A 21,275-nucleotide genomic window follows, 5' to 3' on the forward strand; every position below is an offset into this window, starting at 1 on the left:
ATTAGTCTTAAAGCTCTAATGTGCTCCTCTATCATAGAATGAAGACCAAATCAAATCACTGAAACAACTCTACCTCTGTGCGCACATTACTAAGTCTTTAACCACCTCACTGAGTTACTGAATATTCCCAATTCTTCTCAGAAACAAATAAAAACACCAAATAACAGGAAGAAGTAAATAAACAATGGATATGACCCAGGAAAAAGATCTGCTCTGCATGTATGTGACCTATAACCAGTAGGATAATTGATGATCTATGGTCTACACCTTGCTATGAATGAACATGTGTGTGCAAGTGAGACTCTCCATTTAGAGCTTGGATTTTCTTTCCTTCTCACATCATCTTGCTCTGCTTTGTGCTCCTTTTCCAGAAAAAAAAGCAGCTGAATGCATTTAGATACTGTCCATGTACAGCAAAATTTCAAGAGTTCACATTCTAAGGACTCACACCCCATAATTCACACCTTCCAGAAACACAGGCTTTTCTTTCTTAAAAGTCTTTCTTAAAGACCTCTCTGGCCAGGCTTTATAATCTTCATACATTTACTGTTCCACTGTCTTGTCCTGGCTCAGAAATTGATGAAATCTTCCTTGCAGTGAATTGAGAGACAGGGATATTGAAATCCTGATATTTCTGTATCAGTCCCAGTCTTTGTTTTTTACAAACCCATATTCTCGCAGTTGGCGAAATCAGGACTAATTTCTCTGTCTAAACATTAATATGACCTCCCACTACCACACTCTCTACTTCCCTCCGCTAAGACCTTGAAAATAGAAACAATAAAATTTCTCTCTGTTTTTGTTTCAGTCTGTAGGAGTAACAGCCTGATTAGTAATTACCTGTGTAAGAAAGAAAGAGAGCCCCAGCAAAGAGTGTGGGAGCATAAAGCTCCTATAAGAGCAAAGTCAGGTCATACACTTTGCATACTAGTTGCTAGCAGAAGGCGTTCTCAGTGGACAGTTTTATATATGATGAGAACGAGATGTGCAGAGAAGGACAAGCTCTAGTCAAGTATCTACATCCCAACTGGGAGACAGGCTAATCAGGAATTTTCCACGAAATATTTTTCCTCAGAACATGCCAAATTGTCATTTTGTACTTTCTATACATTTAACATTGTTAATGGTAGTGAAAAAAAGGGGGGAAATGTTTAAACATTAGCGAAAAACTGAGAGGATGCTTCGGTTATCCAACCCCTCCCTCCCAGCTCCATTTCCTTTCCTCTCTTCTCCCTCTGCATTTAAAGGTTGTGGATGGCCATCTCTTGCATCTAACAGGATGGTTCTTCTTCAGGTCAACCACCAAGAGAGAAGCCTTTTTCCACCGACCATATCTAAGTATCCCTGATGCTGAGCACCTGAAACCTGAAGACAGACAGCCACCAAAAGACATTAATCCATTGTGAAATACAACAATTAGAGGTTCAAGACAAGAACTCTTGTTCTTGGGAAAGAAACTGAAGAATTAGTGACAGGTGATAAGACTGCAAGACCTATGATGGGGCTTCTGGAGTACTTTGGAGTTGAGGTTGTACAAACACTGACTGCTACCTGGGGAAGCCACTATATGGCTCCAGGGTTCTCTTGGAAAGCAAAGAGGAGACAGCCATGGAAAGGAAACCCCTCACATTATGCTTTATGCTATGAATTTCTGGAAAGGCTTCACAGCATTTCTATACCAGCTGAGGAAGCAGTGCATGGGCTTTCTGTTCTGCTCACTGGAAAAGAATACTAAAGAAGCTCCAAAAACCCCAGGGAGAGGTATTGTAAGTTGTAAAAAGCATTTGTACAATATGGAAAAAAACAAAACTTCTTTCTTCCTGACATCTGAAAAGTGAAAGATTAAAAAAACCCATAAAACTATCCTGGAAATGCACACTTTTTCTTTAGAACTTGAAAGGTCCACATGATTCAAAAAATAATGTAGAAAAATTCCATCGGGATTTGTGTTTACTATAGTATTCTTCACACCTTATTCTACTACAGTTTATTTGCTACTTGTTCTGAAACTGCTAGGGAGTTTTGTTTTCCAGCTAGTCTCTCAGTAGCTACATGATGGGCTGTAAAAGCACAGAAGAATCTCATTCACCCACAGCATATTTACCAGGTAAAGTATTGTATCGGAAATAGTGTGATGAGCAGCACTAGGGAAGGCGATCGTCCCCCTGTACTCAGCACTGGAGAGGCCGCACCTCGACTACTGTGTCCAGTTTTGGGCCCCTCAGTACACGGAGGACATTGAGGTGCTGGAGCGTGTCCAGAGAAGGGCAATGAAGCTGGTGAAGGGTCTGGAGGACAAGTCTTATGAGGAGCGGCTGAGGGAACTGGGGTTGTTTAGCCTGGAGAAGAGGAGGCTGAGGGGAGACCTTATCACTCTCTGCAACTACCTGAAACGAGGTTGTAGCCAGGTGGGTGTTGGTCTCTTCTCCCAAGTAACAAGCGATAGGATGAGAGGAAATAGCCTCAAGTTGTGCCAGGGGAAGTTTAGATTGAATATTAGGAAAAATTTCTTTGCTGAAAGGACTGTCAAGCACTAGAACAGGCTGCCCAGGGTAGTGGTGCAGTCAGCATCCCTGGAGGTATTTAGAAGATGAATATATATGGTGCTTAGGGTCATGGTTTAGTGCCGGACTTGGTAGTGTTAGGTTAATGGTTGGACTCTATGATCTTAAAGGTCTTTTCCAACCTAAATGATTCTATGATTCTATGATTCTGACTACTGAGGAAAAGAGAACATAAAGATATTTTAAAATAATCCACAATTCCATCTTTGTTTCTGTCTCCTGATCTGCATGCTTTCTATCAATTTCATTCAATTTACACTTTGATGCCTTGCTTTATCTAGTCATTATATTAGGTTTACATGGCAATTAACAAACTCAGTTTTTCTGGGATTTTTGAAAAGAGAAAGGATCTATATTTCTGTGAGTTTTGTGATATATTCCTCATGTGACTGTGAAATTACTTTTTTTTCCACTTACAGCATAGGGATAATACCATCTCACTTTACCAAATACATGGTATTGCATATGTCATGTAGCTTCAGAAACATCAAAATATATGTCAGTAATACACTGAAATAATTACTCTCCTTTGTACTACATTCCAGAGGAATACTTGGTATAATCAGTGTCTTCCTTTTACACACCTTGCACATTTTTCCCATAGCATAGTTTAGAGAGGTATTGTCTTTCAAAGCAAAAACTCAGCTTAACCCCGAACATTTAAAAACTTCCAAGTACAAAGCACTGTAAAGTTCCCTAAATGGAAAATGGAGAATTATCACAAATATAGTAAAACATTCAAGTGTTCTTAAGAATATTTACAGAACATAGCACATTTTTATAGTCAGGTTAAACTAATCATTACATAAATAGTTTTGACATTTATATTTTCACCAAGGTGATTCATACAGTGTTTTAAAATGTCGTCAAGGATATAATTTTTAAAAAAAGTTATAGTTTGACTTACCGGGAAGTACAGAAGAAGTGATCCAAAAAGAATGGTTTCCAACAGCACCAGCCCTGAAGCCCTGATACTCTAGAAGACAAAAACCAATACAAAATATTAGAAAATGCTCTCCATGTGCCATTTAGATGCTGGGTTCTTTGCAGAAGGCACCCTCACTTTTGTCAGTATAATGCTTTCACAGTAATGCTTATTAAAGCACAGTATTAAGCTGTCTGTCATATTGGCATGCTCCACATTCTTTAATTCACAGGCCCATTACAATGGTTGTGTTTTACAAAACCCAATTTAAAAAATCACTCTTTCCTATGTTAAATACTATTCAACACACATTACCTGGATACGACTTGAAACTGCTAAAATTGCTCTCAAGTGTGAAGAATTATGGATCATGGGAATTACAGATATGAATTTAACTGTAGAATTTGTTCTGTACTATTTAAATTTCAGAAGTATTTTGAATATTTTGACTTATTGAATATTAATGACTTGGCTTCTATCATATGTATGAATAATCTACAATTTTGCAGAATACAGAGTGTGCTCTTAGATTGAAATTGCCTTTATTTTTCCTGAAATTTTCTGCAAAGATGTTGATTCAGACATTAACTTGTCAGGATTGTAAAATATCATTTCCTCACTGATTCTAATGTGGTCTCTCTATCATAGCTTTCTTACATTTTAAAATAATTAAAAAATCAATTATTTTTCCCAATACAAAGTGTATTCCAATGAGTTTGATGATTTATGTATAGTGCATCTGCAGCTTATCTTAAAGACAAAACATCAGCACTGCTTCCCATGTCTTTAACCATCTCCTTCCCTTCAGATATTGTTTCATACACTGTTCTGGAAGAAGGCAGTGCTTTCCCGACTGCAAGCAATGCAGTCCGATAGGACAGCAGAAGAGGCTTTGCCAAAAGTCTTTCAAAAAATCCTTCTTTTGCATCATAAAATCCTCTTGTGGGCTGGAATCAATGGTTCAGGGTAATCTCTCTAATGGTTTTATGGTGATGGAAGATGTTTATCTTTCAGAAGAAAGGCAATCATAAAAAAAAAAATCTCTATCTGAATGGATTTACTAACAAATTTTTGGTGCCCTGGGGCCCAGTTTCTGCTTGCAAAAGACTGGTGGAATTTTCTAGATAGAAATTCAGCTTTTCAGTGAATCTATAATCTTACTCAGATTTCCTGTTTCATGATTCATTTTTTCAACTGGTCACTTTTACAACATCTAATGTACTGAACATAGGTTGAAAGACATGGAGAAAATTCTCAAGAAGCCTTTTTAATATGAGACAATTATGGAGCTACCTAATTTCTAGCAATGGTGAAATTCTGCACCAAAGGTTGTCTAAAGCATGTATATCAGCAGAGACATCATCAACATCCTACACAAGCATCCACCTCAAAAATTACCACAAGAAGTTACTTCCAATGGGTATTGACATCAAAGCTTCCATTTTAAGGAAAACACTAATATAACAGCTCCAGGGGCATCTTTGTGCTACTGATGCTACTTTAGTCACAGTTAAAGCTTGGAGTGAGGATTATGAATGGTTTTCCACCGGTCTTAAGATGATAATTGTGGCTATTTGGTTCAACCACTGCAAGATTTTCCCAGGAAAATCTTGGGAGCATGCCTTATTTCCTTATTTTTTGGCTCAAACTTTTCATGTATTCATAGAATCATAGAATGCTTTGGGTTGGAAGGGACCTTGAGAGATCATCGAGCCCAACCCCCCTGCAGTGAGCAGGGATTGAACCTGTGACCTTGGCGTTATTAGCACCACGCTCTAACCAACTGAGCTAACCCCACTGGTCGAGAATCATTATTATGGCCCCTCTTTTCTAGACTTTTCCAATTCTTTCACTTTTCCTTGTGGATCTTAACCTTAGAATTAATATTAAAAGTTTCATATTAAGGATTGCAAAACTCTTCTGCTGCCTGTCTCTAAAATTGCACCCTGAAACTAAGATATATATATTTCTAGCAAAATTTTCATGGAACTGGTATGCTTCTATGAAATGTTTCTTAAGAAGAAAAGCAAAACAAAACACCAACAAATGGCTAAAATACTGTAACTATCTTTCTGAATAGAATGCAACACCTGCCTTAGCAATTGCTGAAACTTGAATATCGACCCACAAGTGCAGCTTATATTTACACTGGGTTCTCACAATGCAAGGCATTTGTTTCAAGAACCCAAATTAAAGTGGGGGTTTGGTTTTGCTTTTTCTCTATTACCATGTTTGGTAAAGCATAAACAAAATCCCAAGTGCAAAAAGCTGGGAAACTGGTAACTGAAATGCCAATGTCAGGTTTTTTGGGCTCAAGTGATCCCATTGTTCAATGAAATATCAAATTCAACTGAGTCAGTTCTTTATATAATTTATTTCTGTCACTTGAATAGATGTGCACCCTCACCCACTAGTCTGTTAATGTAAAGATGGTCCAGCACTCCCCTACTGCATTTCCCCATGTAACAGCCCTGCCTCACTTCATCTAGAAGGATGCTTCAGACAGACACTTACAAAGCATATACATCAAGAGAAAAAACACTGCCTAAAACTCACTGATTCTGTATTTATGAGACACTCATTTGTTATAAGCATCCCTAAACAATAAAGAAAGACCTGAAGGGATTATCCTATCTTTTACAGCTGCTGTAATAAAATTGTTTATGTACCCATATTTCTGTATTCAGATGCATTCAACTTTTTCAAATGGCACTATAAAAATCAATACACATAGACAACTTTTCAAGACTGCTTTCTGCAGACACTTCTATTCTGATCTAATATAACACCAAAAAGCTGGAAGTAAATGTTTAGATGCCAGTTATGAAGTCATTAAATGGAATACTTCCAGGTTATTTTAATTAAGAAGTGACTAGACTCCCAATTATTTTATAGCTTAAACATTTGTAGGTATGGATCACGCACACTGCTTTGACATGTGTAATAGAAAGTGCAAATATTTTTACAAACTATAAATGGCAGTATGAGTTAGTTCACATTTCTAATGAACACATAAATTTAGCCTGAGTGAGAAATAAATCCTGTGTGCAGCAGATGAAAAAGAAAAGCTTAGAAAGCTTAGAAAAGGTTAAAATCTGCCTCCGATAACACAGGTTTCACACTTTATGATGAAAAGTTCCCAGCACCATACCATAAATTTAAAAAAATCACTACAGGACCACGTCTACAAGATTCCTTATGTGGCCCTGACTGCTGTAGCTGGGAGCTCCACACTTTTTGATACAGTTTTTCTTCACAACATCTTTGTAAGACAAGGGCACTTTACTCATTGGGAATTAATGCAGAGGGGTCTCGCCCAACACCACACAAGACATTGGCAGAGGTCAGAGAACTCACATCTCCCGCTATCGATCAATACTCGAACCACTGAAGAATCTTTTTTTTCTTATTTTGTACAATGCATCTGGACATGATAGAATGGCTGAGAAAGTAGCTGAAATGGGTATGTAGGGAAGGTGGAAATGATCTAAAAAAGCTGGTCTTCAAACAGCTTCTGTGTGAACATCCCTTTCTAAGCAACTCTTTCACAAACTGATCAGTCTTTTCTTATCAAGCTTTATTCTGGGCAGCATGTTCATAAGATAACCTGGAGGGACAAAGAACTTCAGCGTTTCCACCTCTTCTTCCAAAACAATGAATGAAGCCAGGATTTTCTTCTCACCTGTGTTCCAGTAGGAACCATTCTCTGTGGATTCTGTCTAGGCACTTCTGTTTCCTGCCCTAAAAGAAGTGTGGCTTACAGAGCAACACTGGACTCCAAAATGAGCTTGAATCCACGTTTTGACTGTGCTTTTATTTCAGTCTTTGATACCTGAAAAATGGGAGTTTTAACCCAACATATAAAGATACCACAGCTCGTCTTAACAGGATTCTTCAGCACATGGAGTAGACATTCTGGCAGAGATGAATGCCATCCACGGTGATGAAGAAAAGCACAAAACTTCAAATAAGAAATAGTACAACCAAAGAACTATTTATGCATAAGTATAGAGAAAAGAAAAAAATAGGATGGAAATGGAAGCATCAGAATTCTCACGAACTACATTTTTGAAACTCTAGTTGTTAATTTTCTCTACTGCAAAGAAAAGGGGATATTTTAATAACAAAGTAACATGAAAGTTTTTGGTTTAGAAAAAACACATACATTGATTTGAGAATATATATGACTTTTTTCCTCTAGTAACCCCCATTATAGCCCAAGAGGTAACGTCCAGGAAGTAAAGCCTCCATCCAGCACTGAAGCTTTAATAACAGGGAATAGCTAAAGAGGGTAAACCCAAAACTAAAGCAGGATGTTTTAAAATTTATTAGCTAAAGATCTTCTGTATTTGATAGACAGTATTTCCACCAGTCTCTGAGCATCAGTTTTTCCACCAAAAGCTGAATACTTCACTGTACAGACTTTGCAAATACAGGCCCCCTAAGGCATGGCTGTGGGAAGCATCACAAATATTCGACTTTATGGGAATCTGCAACAAACACAGCAATGAATATGCCCACATACCTCAGGAAAAAAACCTTTGGTCTTTTAAGAAAACAAATGAAAGAGTGGAAGGAAATGATAACCCAAAGCCTCCACCAACTGGTGTCCACCTATACTGTCTGCTCAATTAAAATTCTCCGATGGAATTCACAGAAATCAGGGTATTTTAGGATATAGCTGAAATTCCATGCAGTGGGATTTTTTTCCACTTGCATGTAACATTTCTTTTTCTCTTCCTTAACAGCTGCTTGGTTTTTTGCATCTGCCTTGCTTGTTGGCATTTATTTTGGTTTTTGCTTATTTATTTCTCTGGCTGTTCATCTTGTGTACACTTTGTTTATTGCCGTTTCGTCTGTGTGCTCATTTCCCTTTCGGGGTTTTATTTCTGTGTTTACTTATTTGTGTCAGTAAAACTGTCCTTTCTGGTTTTCCCTGTCTCACTTAATGGTTACACATTGCTGACACCTAAGTGATACTGCAGTTTATTTTGCTTCTAGCTTCATACTAACTTCCATACTTAGCTTAGCTACCCCTACCATACATTTTCCACATTCTCTAGGTTTGTTTTCTTTTTAATTAACTGAGATCTTAGTTTAAAAATAATAATAATAATATTTTTATTCTAATAATAATATATAATTTATTATTATTGTTATTGTTGTTATTATTATTATTATTATTATTATTATTATTATTATTATTATGGATAAGTCAAAGGAAGAAAAATAATGATTAAACTAGTTTCAATCCAGCCTCCATCCAGAAATACTGCAATCAAACCAAAAGGAAACAATTAAAGTAGTATGGCATGTATTACACTAAAGGTCAAGACCAGGTATGTACTGGTCTCTACCATCTTCTTCATCCTAAGCCAGAGGTTTTTTCAGAAGTAGCTACCATCCTTCAGTTCTGCAGTGAACAATGAAGTCCACTAAGACAATTCCAGTAAATCTGATGCAAGTTGTCAGCCATGAGAGAAATTCAAGTGAATTGCAATCAGGGGTTTCATAGGAAGCTGTCAAAAGGACCAGCTAGCAAAATGCAAGATAGGTTTAGGTACATGGTAACAAATGCAAATAACGAAGTGGTGTGAGGATACAGGACATAAAGGCCCATTAGGTGGGCTTGGTAACTTCTGAATCACTGGGTATGTAATGCTACACCTACACAGAAAAATCAGCATATTGGAACAGTAAAATGTCTTGCATCTGTATGTAATGTACTTTGAGAGGCATTTATGGGAAAAGTGAGTTCAAGTAAACTAGTGTGACTTAGTGGCACAGGACTCATAGCTGAGCACATACTCTCATGTTATATAGCCACCACAGACTAGACTGGCACTCCAACTCAAGGAGGAAGACACTAGAAATATTCACAGCAACTCCTCTCAGCTGGGATGTAGCTACTAACAGTTGTGAGATACTACTGGCTGTTTTGCATTTCAGTGACTACTCAAAGTTAAATGAGTTTTGGTGATCTAAAGTAAATTGTTAAAACTATTCACGAAGTTGAGAAATACTCACGATCATTACTGGCTCAGAGGTTCGATATGACCTCCGTGTGAGATTCAGGATTTGATTGCAACTCTGCATCCAGTTATAGGGTCAGAGTCATGGCATATGGCATCACACTACATGATGTGGCATGTTCAGTCCATAAACAAGCTGAAGAGGAGCTACACTGAAATTGCCTTTGTAAGCTTCCCCTTGGAAGACAAGACATAATAGTGGGTCACGGTAACCCCATGGCAGATTCTTTTGGTCAGTCAAGCAAGATGCACTGATGGAGACAAAGCCTTGGCGTAAGGGCAGGGAAAGCAAAATCAGGGTGCTGGGGTCCAAGGCAGCCCTGTGAGAAAAGAAACCTTGCCAGACATTGGCGTGGTCTAGACACATAGAGAGTTAGAGGCATTTTTCTTATTAACTGTGTTTTCAATACTGAAATCTCAGTTCAGCACATACAAGTATTCTAAATTAGGAAGACAAGGAAGTAGAGGCTGGTTCATTACTTCTGCTCTCCTGTGAAGCAAACATAGTGGTCTCTCCAGAGCAATTCCTTTACGGAAAGCCTCATTCACTGTTTGTTAGAGAAATACAGCTATTTTCTAACTTTATCATGTATCTTTTCTCATGAATTAAAAAAACCCCAAAACACTATGACAGGAGGGAAGCCATTCCCCATAGGTCTGTGCTGTTCTGTGAATGGCAGTCCAGCTGAGACAGAAGGACCCCTGTAACACAGAGTAACTCATAGGACTCATCCAAACCAGCAAGACTGGGGCTAATGCCTGCTTTGAAAACTGAAGACTTGAACAGAAGAAGGAACAATGAAAGAGAGAGTGCATGCCCAAGTGGAGTATGTTAGATTCTTTTTATATACCTTTACTAGAAAAGGGATAAAAGCCCTAACATACTACCGCAAAATACAGAAGACTGCGTGACCGCTCATCAGTGCTTGAACGAAAGTAACATGACTGAGGTGCAGCTGCTTTGATACCATGCAGGTGTTTAACATGTAGATCATCCTTATTCCATTATGAGTTTGATGTCTATAGCTTTTCTAGGCAAGGAGCTAGCATACAGAAATATACAGAGAGAAAACACAAATTTATTAATCTGAAAAGAAAATAAGAAGTGAGATGGAATGGGCAGGTAAAGCTAGAAATAATACGGGTCCTAGGGGTCACATCTGCAAACTAACATTCATTTGCAAAGTCTTGTGACAGGAAAAATGACCAGTGAAACTTGAGACTTACACAATTTTTCCTAGTAAGATCACCACCCTTTATTCTCTTTAATATAGGTGTCTGGTGTGGCAGAGCAAAAATACCTACTAATCTACAGAATGGATTTGGAGAAACTGAAAGAAGATGAAGTAACACTGCACAGATAGGCAAAGCTGTAACTACTGGTAAAGGTAAAACATCAATTAGCTGATTTAAAGAAATATTATTCACTATAATGGATTAAAATGATGTCAAGGGAAGTTACCAGAAAAATTCTTATAAATAAAGGTTTGTTGTTCTAATCTACTTTATCCAAAGGAAAGTAAATAAGGGAAGTTCCAAGTCTTGATATGCTCCAGGATACCCTAATAAAGGGAGTATGAACCTTGCAAACAACTAACCATCAGCTGAAAGAAGACTGAGGTGCTCTTTTCTTTTCACAGTTCCTGTTATCATGCATGCTTTGTATATAATCAATAAACACTCTAATATGCCATAATGTGCATAATAAAATCTAACTAGTCTCATAGAATCACTGACTCATAGAAACATTTTTTAGAAGGGACTTCTACAGGTCATCTACTCCCATCCCCTGGTCAAAGCAGGAGTACTGCCAACACTAGATCAGGTCAGCCATGGCTTTGTCTATCCAAGCCTTAAAAACCTCCAAGAATGGAGCTGGGTAACTGATGTGTTACCCAGCTGACTCTGGTCTGGCACTTCCCTCCTAATGAGAATGTTTTTCCTAATTCCCAGCTTAAACCTCCCAAACCATAATTTGTGACTGTTCTCCATTGTTACTTCCATCACTTGCCACTACTGAGGAAAGTTTGGATCTGTCTTCACAACCACCCTTCAAGTAGGCTGCTACTAAGTTGCTCCTTAGCTTCCTCTTTGCTCTCCTATCAAAGCTTAGCTCCCTCAAGCTCTACCAGTAGGTTATATGTTTTGTCTCCACTAGTAGTCATCTGCTGGACTCTCTCCAGTTTCTCCACACTATTCTTGAACTACAGAGCTCAAAACTGGACCCAGTATTTCAGGAGCAGCCTCACTAGCACTGAGCAGAGAGGAATAACAGCTTTCCTTTGTCTACTGGCCATCCTCCTGTTGCCTAGTATACGGTTTTCCTGGACTGTAGTGTGAGCTCACTGTTGGCTTGTATTCAGCCACATTCCACTGGAGCTTCAGTTTTCTTCAGCCAGGCTGCTGCTTCAGGACATTTGATTAACGAAAAGATCAGCATAAAATAAAGACATGGACATACAACATAGAAACAGATGCCTTGTTAAGACGATGGTATCAAGGAGTTTTCATAGAGCTTCCTCATCCATCTCATTCCAAGACTGTGTTTCAGCCAGAGTTTTTTATCTATCTGACTGCTGGTTCCAGTTTTGGATCTGAGAGAGCTGGAACTGCACGTGTCTGGAGCATAACAATGGAATTTCATTCTCTATTCTTGGTATTACCTTCAGCTACTTCATAAAGAAACTGACCAAAACAAGAGGGCAGCTCCTGGAGAAAAAATGAAATGGTGACTACAAGAGCTGAGGAGCAAGCACGCGTAGTCTAACTCTCAGATGTCACTGAAGAAGAACAGGTAAAGTCAGATCACATTGATTTCACAACACTTCAAAAGCAGGATTTCAGTGTTACTGCACTGTTTGGTTTGCTCCTGAGGCTTTCTCCATGGCAGGAAGGAACTATTCATCATCTCCATGCATGCTATTGCCAGTCCACCTCTCAACTTAGAGCTTTAGTGTCGATTGCCTGTGAAACTAATGAGAGGGTGGGGAGTTCCTAGGTAGCGCAGGCCAAGTATCCCCCATCTTACCTTCTGGTTTCCCCTACCAATTGCCTTAGTGGAGCACATTTACTTGACTAGGTCTGCAAAAAATATTGTTTGTGAAGGGCTTGCTTTATGCCTTGGGATTTGCTCAGAATTCAGTCTATCCATACTATCTAGACCACATTAGTAGCCTTTGAGATAAACAGTCATTCCTTATCCCTGGATCTCAGAAAGTAACACCATTTCTGTGGCAAATCACATTAGGAAAGGAAAGTCATACGTGCCTCTTGGGCACTGCTAAAGGGTCATAAATAAATGCTTAACAATTATTTGCATAAGGGAAATTAAAAAAAAATGTAGCTGGCCAAGTTGCATCAAGTGTAACAAAACAAAAAGCTAAAATGATGGATAAACAAGCATAGAAGATACTGCTTTTCAATTCTCTATGGTCCTAAGCAATCCAGGAAATACAGCAGCATTAATTAGCATGGAATTTCTGAATGTCGTCACACAAAGTCAGTGATATGACTATCAAAGTATTTTCAGAGAGGAGAAAAAGTAAGAAATCAAAAGCTAAAATAAAATCAAAGTAATTCTCTATCTGCTACATTGTATATTACTGAATTAACAGAACTGTACACTGTTGGTGTCAGTCCAGGAAGACTGCAGATTTCTCCAGGGCCACTTGTCACTGTGTATTATATGAGCATGGTACCATGGAAACTTAGTGAGGGGAAAAGGTTGGCATATTTTGATTTTTTTTGACTTTCATTAAACAGTTCTGCCACTTTTACAGTATAAAGAATGACCGAGTGGGGCTCTGATTTAAAGAAAATTTCCTTTTGCAAAGGTGGCTTACCACCAGGATGTAAGTTTGCCTTAAACAAGGCCTACAAGAAATTATTAGAAAAAAGTGAAGACAGATTTTGACTTCGATCTCAACTTTGAATACAACACATTCATACTTATTAAATAACTGTAAAGGGTATCTACCGCTCAATGTACAGCTGGAAAGCACATACGGATACACAACGGAATGGTACAGAAGCAAGGAAACAGAGAGAATGGATACAGGTTTGCTCTGCTGTGCTAAGCTGAAGCATTTGAAGTGACTAGATAAATTATTATGTAAAACTGTCTCAAAACAAGTGAAACAAAGAGCTTAGCTAAAGGTACATGTGATGCCAGTGCACTCACTCTCCGGTGCTCCCAGGAGGGGTAGCTCTGGCATGACCTTTGTGGTGCAGCTCTGGCAGATCCATTCTACTCGGCACATGGGGATACAGGAGACGTGATGAAAAGTTATTCGATTGTATTCCCAAATCTGTCTCTTACTTCTCTGAAAACCCTTCCTGTTCAAATTCTTGTTTCCTGGTATAGGTGGTTCTTTACTTCTATCAAATGACAGAAGGAAGAGAAGATTTTGTCAAGTTGAAAATATTTGGTCTAAAATGGAGCCAGTTGAACTGTTTTATTACCAGTTCCTTTTCTTACTAAAATATGCCTTCCCAGCAAACAATTTTTTTCAGTATAACTATATTTTTGCTTTGATTTCCATGCACTGTTTTTCTAAAGCCCATTGAGCCTTTTTCCTGCCTCTTATCCCATATAACTTTTCCCAATTACAAACACATTGTTATCTTTTTCAATGAAGAAGCTGTGTGGAAAAACTAAAGTGCTAATTTTCAGAAATTTTATTTCACTTGAAATTTACCTTTAAGAAATAGAATATAGAGATCCTTCTTTCTGTATCTGAGGCTGAGCTACAGTGAGCAAGATGTTTGCCTCCTCTGTTAAGAGACAGAAGCTGGACCTGCCAGCTCGCAGACAGCTGCCAACATTAAGAAAAGCAGAAAAGAGTGGAACTACATTTAATTGTCATGGTTATCTTAATACTGTTTGCACCTGGACGAGGACTACCAGGGACTAAAGAATGGGCACAAAAGCAACTGGAAGGAGTCCCCTGAAGCCTCAGTTACATAACCTCGAATGGTGCTGTGATCATTTTTTAATTTTCTCGATAATAAATTCAGGGACTGATTAGGACTGCTACCCAGGAAAAAGGAAATTTCAAATGCCATAACAAGGCTATGCTTTCATTTTATTATTGTTGGTTGACATACAAAATTCAAGCCACTCATTCCCAACTAACTGCAGGAAACATGCTTCAAGACCAAAATGGTTGTGCTTTTTTTGAAAATTTCTTTGTAAAATATTCAAGATGAAATTCTGTGCCCTGTTCAACCTCTTACCACACTGACAAATACTTGTAATGATAATTGTTCTATTTGAATAATAGCCTCCTGATAGAATATGGATTGCAAATACAGTATATTCCATAGCAAAGGCCAATTTTCCAAAGACAGGCCTACAGTTATGTGCTTCTACTTAAGCTATATTGGCAAATTGTCAGAATTTCCTGGCATTTGCAGGTTTTGTGCAGTATTCCTAAACCAAATAAATATAATCCTCATGTTTTTTCATTTCCCCTTAAAGAATACTTACACAAAGGTCAAATTTTTTTCTATTACTAGTTACAGCTGAGCTCAAATAGGATATAATTATTAAATTTACTTTTTACTTGAAAAAAAATCAGGAAAAGCAAAGGTCAAGCAGCCATCAATCATAAATCAATTTCATTAAAAGTGCACAAGATGTCAGGGATCCAAGAAATCCCCAAATACTTTCTTTTTCAATTCATGTGGCCCCTGATCCTTTCTGTTATACAAGTAATGAAACCCATTACAATACACCATGATGATAATAAGGTGTTCTGCATTTTGAAACATGGGTCCTGCTGCATATAAGTTGCACTACACCGCCTACAAGACAGATACTTGAAAAAAACAATATATGTTGGTGAAGAACCTTTACAGTGAAATTGGTTAATGCCCCAGGGGCATCTTTTCTTGTAAAAGCAGGAATTCCTTCCTTGGGGACATACTGCTTAGATCAAGATACCTGGTTCTCACCAGACAGTGATGAATATGTAGATGAAGGAAAATCAGTAATGAGATAAATAGTACCTAAGTTCAGTTTCAGTCTGTTCGCATCCTTACGGTTAATTTAAAAGCTGAATATGTAAAATGATGATCATCAAAATTCTGGATCACTTAAAGTGCCTGTTTCACTAGGTTATGCATTCAACTAATGCAGAAATTAAATGAAAGGAAGATGCAAAGGCATTATGCTCTTAGAATAAAAAGAATAAAATGGACTTTAATATCAACAGTTGTTTAATCAGCAAGAGATCAAACAGAATATACAAAAAATCTGTTACAATACAACCCCAGATTTCATGAGCAGGAGGTGGGGCTCAGTTAGCATGTTCCCCTGATTTAGTTTACAAATAGCTTCAGAACACCTGAACTGAATTTCAGCTTTCTTATTCAACGTGGGATCACCTATTACAGAAGAAAATACCACAGCTCACTAAAACAGTCTGTATAAATTGCAGTTCAATCATGTAGAAAGAAATAGTTTATGGTAAATTACAGGAGAAAAAACCAACCTCACTGCAAAGCTCAAGATTTGTAATATCTCAGAGGAAACAAACTGAGATGATGTAAGAAGAGAAGGGTTAGAATAAATCTTGTAAAGATTAAAAAATCTCATTATTCACATGACTGAGAAAGCAAATGAACTATAGATGAAGACCATTATACTAATTTTAAATCAAACAAAAACTCATAATTCTGAAGATTTCAAATCCAACTGCAGTTTATTTTATTCATTTTTACTTTACAAGAGCCAAGTGGCTAAACTGCTCCAATCTAATAGCTTATGATTGGATATGGGAAATGCTGATCCCAAAAATGGTGAGATTTTTCAGCTCTTCAGATTTATTACGCTAATAAATCTCTTATTAAGTTTAGATCATGGATTGTATGTTTCACTGGAAATAAAAATGCATTTGCCTTTGAAGGAAATATTGCTATGTATAACTTAATTATTCTTCCTACCACTGTATTACTGAAAGTCCCAGCCCCAGGTCAGCCTCAAGTTATCATGGACCCTGCACAAGGAAAAAGGAAAAAAGACTGTCCTTCCTCCACAAAGTTAAGAGTTTAAGATAAGGGACAACTGACGAATAAGGACAGATGGGAAGAACAATGGAACAACAAGGCAATATCACATATTGCAACAAGCAATCAGTAGTGCCAGCCTATCAGTATCCCACCTGTAGTCACATACTTTGTCAGCAGTTGAATCTGAAGACATGATATGGAGAGCAGGGGATGCTCTCAAAAAGCCTCTACCAAGCATGAGGAAAGTATGAAGGGAACAAGGGGTGTTTTTTGAAAAATGTAACAAGATGATGATGATGGAGGCTGGCGTGAACACTTCTGCATCAAAGAAATGGCATCAGGAGAGAGAGAAAAGCTCATGCAGGAATTCAAAATCCAAGAGGTATAGCTCACGTACGATGTCAACAGGGAGATGCAATGAGGACAACACAAAGTGGCAGGACAGAAAATTGTTTGCAGCATCATTTTTAATAGATAGCAGCAGGCCATGACTGCATTTGCCAAGGCCAGCTGAAAGGTCATTGCAGTAGTCAAGGCACAAGATAATAAGCTGAGGCAAGAATTTTAGGTCTGTGGACCAACAGAAAACATATATTAAAAGGGAACTCAGAAGGAGTTCAGTAAGGCTTAGACATAGCCGGAGGCAAAGTGAGCTCCAGAGTCCAAAATTATGTTAGGTAACAAGCAGGTTGCTACAGTAACTAAGAAAGCAGTAGCTGGGATGTCTTAGAGGGAAGCAGGAGGAGATCAAGGTTTCTTTTCAGCTATATTGATATTGATGAGAAGATGTCAGAGAAAAATGTCAAGATTTTATTCCAGACAGAGGGAGGCACGTCTGGGACAGGGAAGGCAGAAAGCAATCTGACTGTGTTCACAGCACGACGTCCTAAAGAGAAGCTGACAGCATAAGGCTGCTGCGTGTGAGCTATAAACTTTCAACTTTTGCCCAAAGAAATAAAGAAAAGAATGAAGAACAGGCATATGTTTTAGTCTGAATGATCTGTGTTCAGCTTCCACCACATGATACAGCCAAAAAAACCACATAAAAAGCAGCACATAAAGTTTCTCTAAGGATGCTACCATTAAATAAAAACTTGAAAATAAAAAAAAAAAATTAGTAAAAAATGCAAGACTCTTCCTAGAATAAGGTTTCCAATACAGTTTTATTTGTTATTTGAAAGTTTTCACACTGCATTTTTTCTGATATTGTTTGTTTTCCCAGTTTCTTCATTTAAGCTATTTCTTCCTTCTCTTTAAGTGAAACTTTTTTAAAAAATTATTTTCTCATCTTCAAATGTGCTTCTCTTTAGTTATACTGGTTTTCAGCATCAAAATGGGGTCCAGACATGGGCACACTGGAATGCAAATCCCAGCTGCATCAAAAACTATGTTTCAATCTCCAAACCTTGGCCCTGTCTATTGGCCAAATGTTTTTCCCAGAGACAAAGATCCCATCAAGCAAATGACCGTCACTATGAAATTCTGCAAGCGTTCCTGGTTGGAAAGTCCCCCCACTACAAATTGGGCTCACATTTGGAATAGTTTTTCTGAGCCTACACTTAGGCCCTTAAAACAAAAAGAAAGTCCTACTTCAGACAGAATTCTGCTCTGGGAAAGGGAGGCATGCCAAAGACCTTGTGCAAACCACCAGGGACTTGGCTATTGCTATTGATTGTACAAGGAAGGTTCACAGCAGCATACAACTCCAAGACAAATAGCAGGATAAATAAATAATGTCGCTGTTATTCTGCTGCCATGATAGGAAGTCCCTTCCCAGCAAATCTGTAAATGCCCATTCACAAACCCAAATGAAACTTCAGGTAAATGCAACTGTCCTGAAGTTACTGCATCAAAGAATCAGTGGGGAGAGCTTATTATCATGTGACAGACCATTTGGTCTACTCAGTTTCCCTACAAGGGCCACAAATACAAGACTCATCAAGAATCAAAGACAGAGAGTAACAGACAACCTAAAATCCTAGCAGTTTGCTCAGTTTAATTTCTAGCTCTGAAACAGCTTTGGAAAAATCATTCTATGCTGTAATAGTTCCCGTTGTTGGAAAATATATGCTGAAATTCAAGGATTTGATTACCTTTATTTTACATAATTTTAAAAATGAAATCATAGTGTAATACAATTAAACTTACATATGCCTTTAAGGCTACTACAGCCTTGTCTCTGGTGACAGCTATCTTCCTGGCCAGCACCCTGCATTGAAAGTGCACTACTATCAGCTCCATTGATTTGAACATTGGGGCTCTATGTTGTAGAGTTTTGTGGAGTACTGGTGAAACAGAAGATGACAATGATTCATAGACTGCAAGGTCTTAAACAGCAAGACATCAAGGTTAAGAAAGTAAAGGCCATGAATCAGCCTGAACACCAAAGTGGAGCAAACGTGTCATAGTCCATGGCTGATTCACATCGCTTCAAAGGCACTACACTCCTCAATAAACCATGTATGTTTTCTAGATGGGCCCTAAGGTGCTGTGTAATTCAACTTTGTGGAGAAAAACGTTGGCTCTAATATAAAGATATATAAAGAAGATTGTAGCTTTTGGATCCTTAGAGCTGCCATTGAGTATTGATGAAAAGTAATTTTTAAGACCTACCTTGTCCATTAGGGGTAGACTCACTCTAGTGAACACCATTATATAGCCTTTTTGTGCTTCCTACTGCCCTGCTCTTCTCATTATCTCTTCATGAGACTGAACCGAAATCAACTGACATTTTATATCTAGATCTTTATTTTCTTCACACTTTAGTTTTTCCTTAGGCCTAAAGTGTCTATAGTGGAACTAGGTTTATTTGTTCATTCACAAGTACTTAATTCCTCTAAACCATGTATGAGAATGCAAATACATACAGATGTGAAACCTTCAGGCTTATGACGTGAATGCCACAACACCCTGCAAACACAGGGTAATACCAGGGTTGCAGCCATGCCTACCAATGCCCGCCGTCTTTGGGAACTCCAGCAGCCAGTATGTCGTCTCTGATTCTCAACTGCTGCCGCAGGCTAACAGCCCCTGCACTTCTCATCTTTTCAATATGGCACTCTGCAATTATTTATGTGAGAGTTAAAAAAGCACAGCATCCCTAAAGGCATATCTTAACTACACAGAAAAATGGGAAAGGCCGTTTTATGAGTTCTGTTTTATGAATACAGGAAATGAGATTTCCACTAAACACAACAGTTTTGAAAACAACATCGCCGATGTCTTTCAAGCTGCACACCTCAAGACTACAATAAACCTCCCTGAGAAATCACAAGAAACTAGGTTTTCACTCTAGGATATGATGAAGAAAGGGTGTATAAAGCACTGCACAGAATGTGTATGTGCTGAGTGAACTGTCAGGTATGCCCACCAGCACAGCATGTAAAGGCAGCTGCTCCATCTGCGCAAGATCTCTTCCCTCTATCAAGTTTCCACTTCAGCTGAAATGTCAGAAATTGGTGTCTAGGGAGAAAAAAGCAGAATGTGCACCAAAGATGAAAGGCATCCAGGCATAAGCACATCAAGATGCCACTGTAGACTTAAAAAAAAAGAAAGGATTGGTTGATTTACATTAGCAAAAAAGGTACGTTTGCAAAGCCAGCATGTTTTAATATTTAAAGATGTATCATACATCAATAGCCTTTGATTATCTCACTCTGAATTACTGCATCCTATCATGGCTGCAGTAAGGGAGAAAAGACGTTCTTGATTTCTCAGTATTAGAAAGGGGAACTACAGCATGAATTTGCATGTTGCCTTTCCATCTATGTGCAGTTTTGTGCAGTGTTTTAAAATTGCATTGTTTAGGTACTATCTTTACAGTTTTGAAACCATATTTAGCAGAACACTTAAGTGTATTTACACTAAATGGAAAAATAGGGAAGTGGTAGCACTGAATATCTAGTTACCCGGAACTCCAGACACTGGAAATCTGTATTCAACAGAGAGTAAAAACCATATAAAACCAGTCAGTTGCTGTTATTTGCCACAGTTCCCTCAAGAGAGACAAAATGATTTATTCTTGTTGATGATTAGCCATGTGGTCTGGTTAACTGCAAGTTTTTTCTTTGATCAGTGTTTCAGATATATATTTTTCTCCTCTCATTAAAGTATTTGTATTTCTGTATTTCCAACAGTTCTTGAGTGTTCATAAATGGGGGGAAAGAGACCAGTACAATAAAAGGCCATTTAGTTATAAATTTCTAATATTTGGGATTGGAAATGGTCTTGAATGGGGCAAAGCCCTTCATTTCAATTGGCTCTGTCATGGTCCTTCATCATTGTTAATGCCATATGACACCACCATTCTAAACTGCTGTTTTGAAGACTCTCGTCTAAGCATTTTTTCCATTATTTTTCAGAGCTGAAAACAACCTTTTCCAAGTGTGCTGGTTGCTGTCAATTTTACCTTGATGTGCTGGACTTACATCCAGAGATGCTGGCCACAGATACGTTAGGAAGATGGAAAGACCAGATCCCCCAAAGGTTTCCTCCCATGCACCCGCAGTTCCCCTACCTGCTCAGAACCTGGCAGCACCACAGTGCATGACAAGGGAAGATGATAGCAAAGTAGCTTGGCTTTAGTGCAACTACTCTGAGGCCTTTAGCATTGATCTGAATGAGAATTCACAGCAAACAAGACCCTTCTGAGTAGGTCTAGTGTGAGTCAAGGCTGGGCTCACATTCTCATCTCTCCTTCACCACCCAAGCAGCAATTAGCCTCTTCCACGCTATGGCTGAGAT

At 38.3% G+C, this 21,275-nt stretch overlaps 1 protein-coding gene and 1 non-coding gene across 2 annotated transcripts in view; both read right to left on the minus strand.

The window, feature by feature from the left end:
* Positions 1-21,275, minus strand: part of GPR158 (G protein-coupled receptor 158) — a 217,075-nt gene that overhangs the window by 82,313 nt on the left and 113,487 nt on the right. Inside the window, exon 5 of the mRNA XM_075706145.1 lies at positions 3,472-3,540. Coding sequence (XP_075562260.1) covers positions 3,472-3,540 — 69 coding nt within the window. The remainder of the gene's footprint in view (positions 1-3,471; positions 3,541-21,275) is intronic.
* On the minus strand, positions 5,214-5,290 carry TRNAI-AAU (transfer RNA isoleucine (anticodon AAU)). The gene has a single exon. It is a non-coding gene; the product is annotated as a tRNA-Ile (tRNA).

This window comes from Pelecanus crispus, chromosome 2 (assembly GCF_030463565.1).
Source record: "Pelecanus crispus isolate bPelCri1 chromosome 2, bPelCri1.pri, whole genome shotgun sequence".
NCBI classification, from domain to species: Eukaryota; Metazoa; Chordata; class Aves; order Pelecaniformes; family Pelecanidae; genus Pelecanus; species Pelecanus crispus.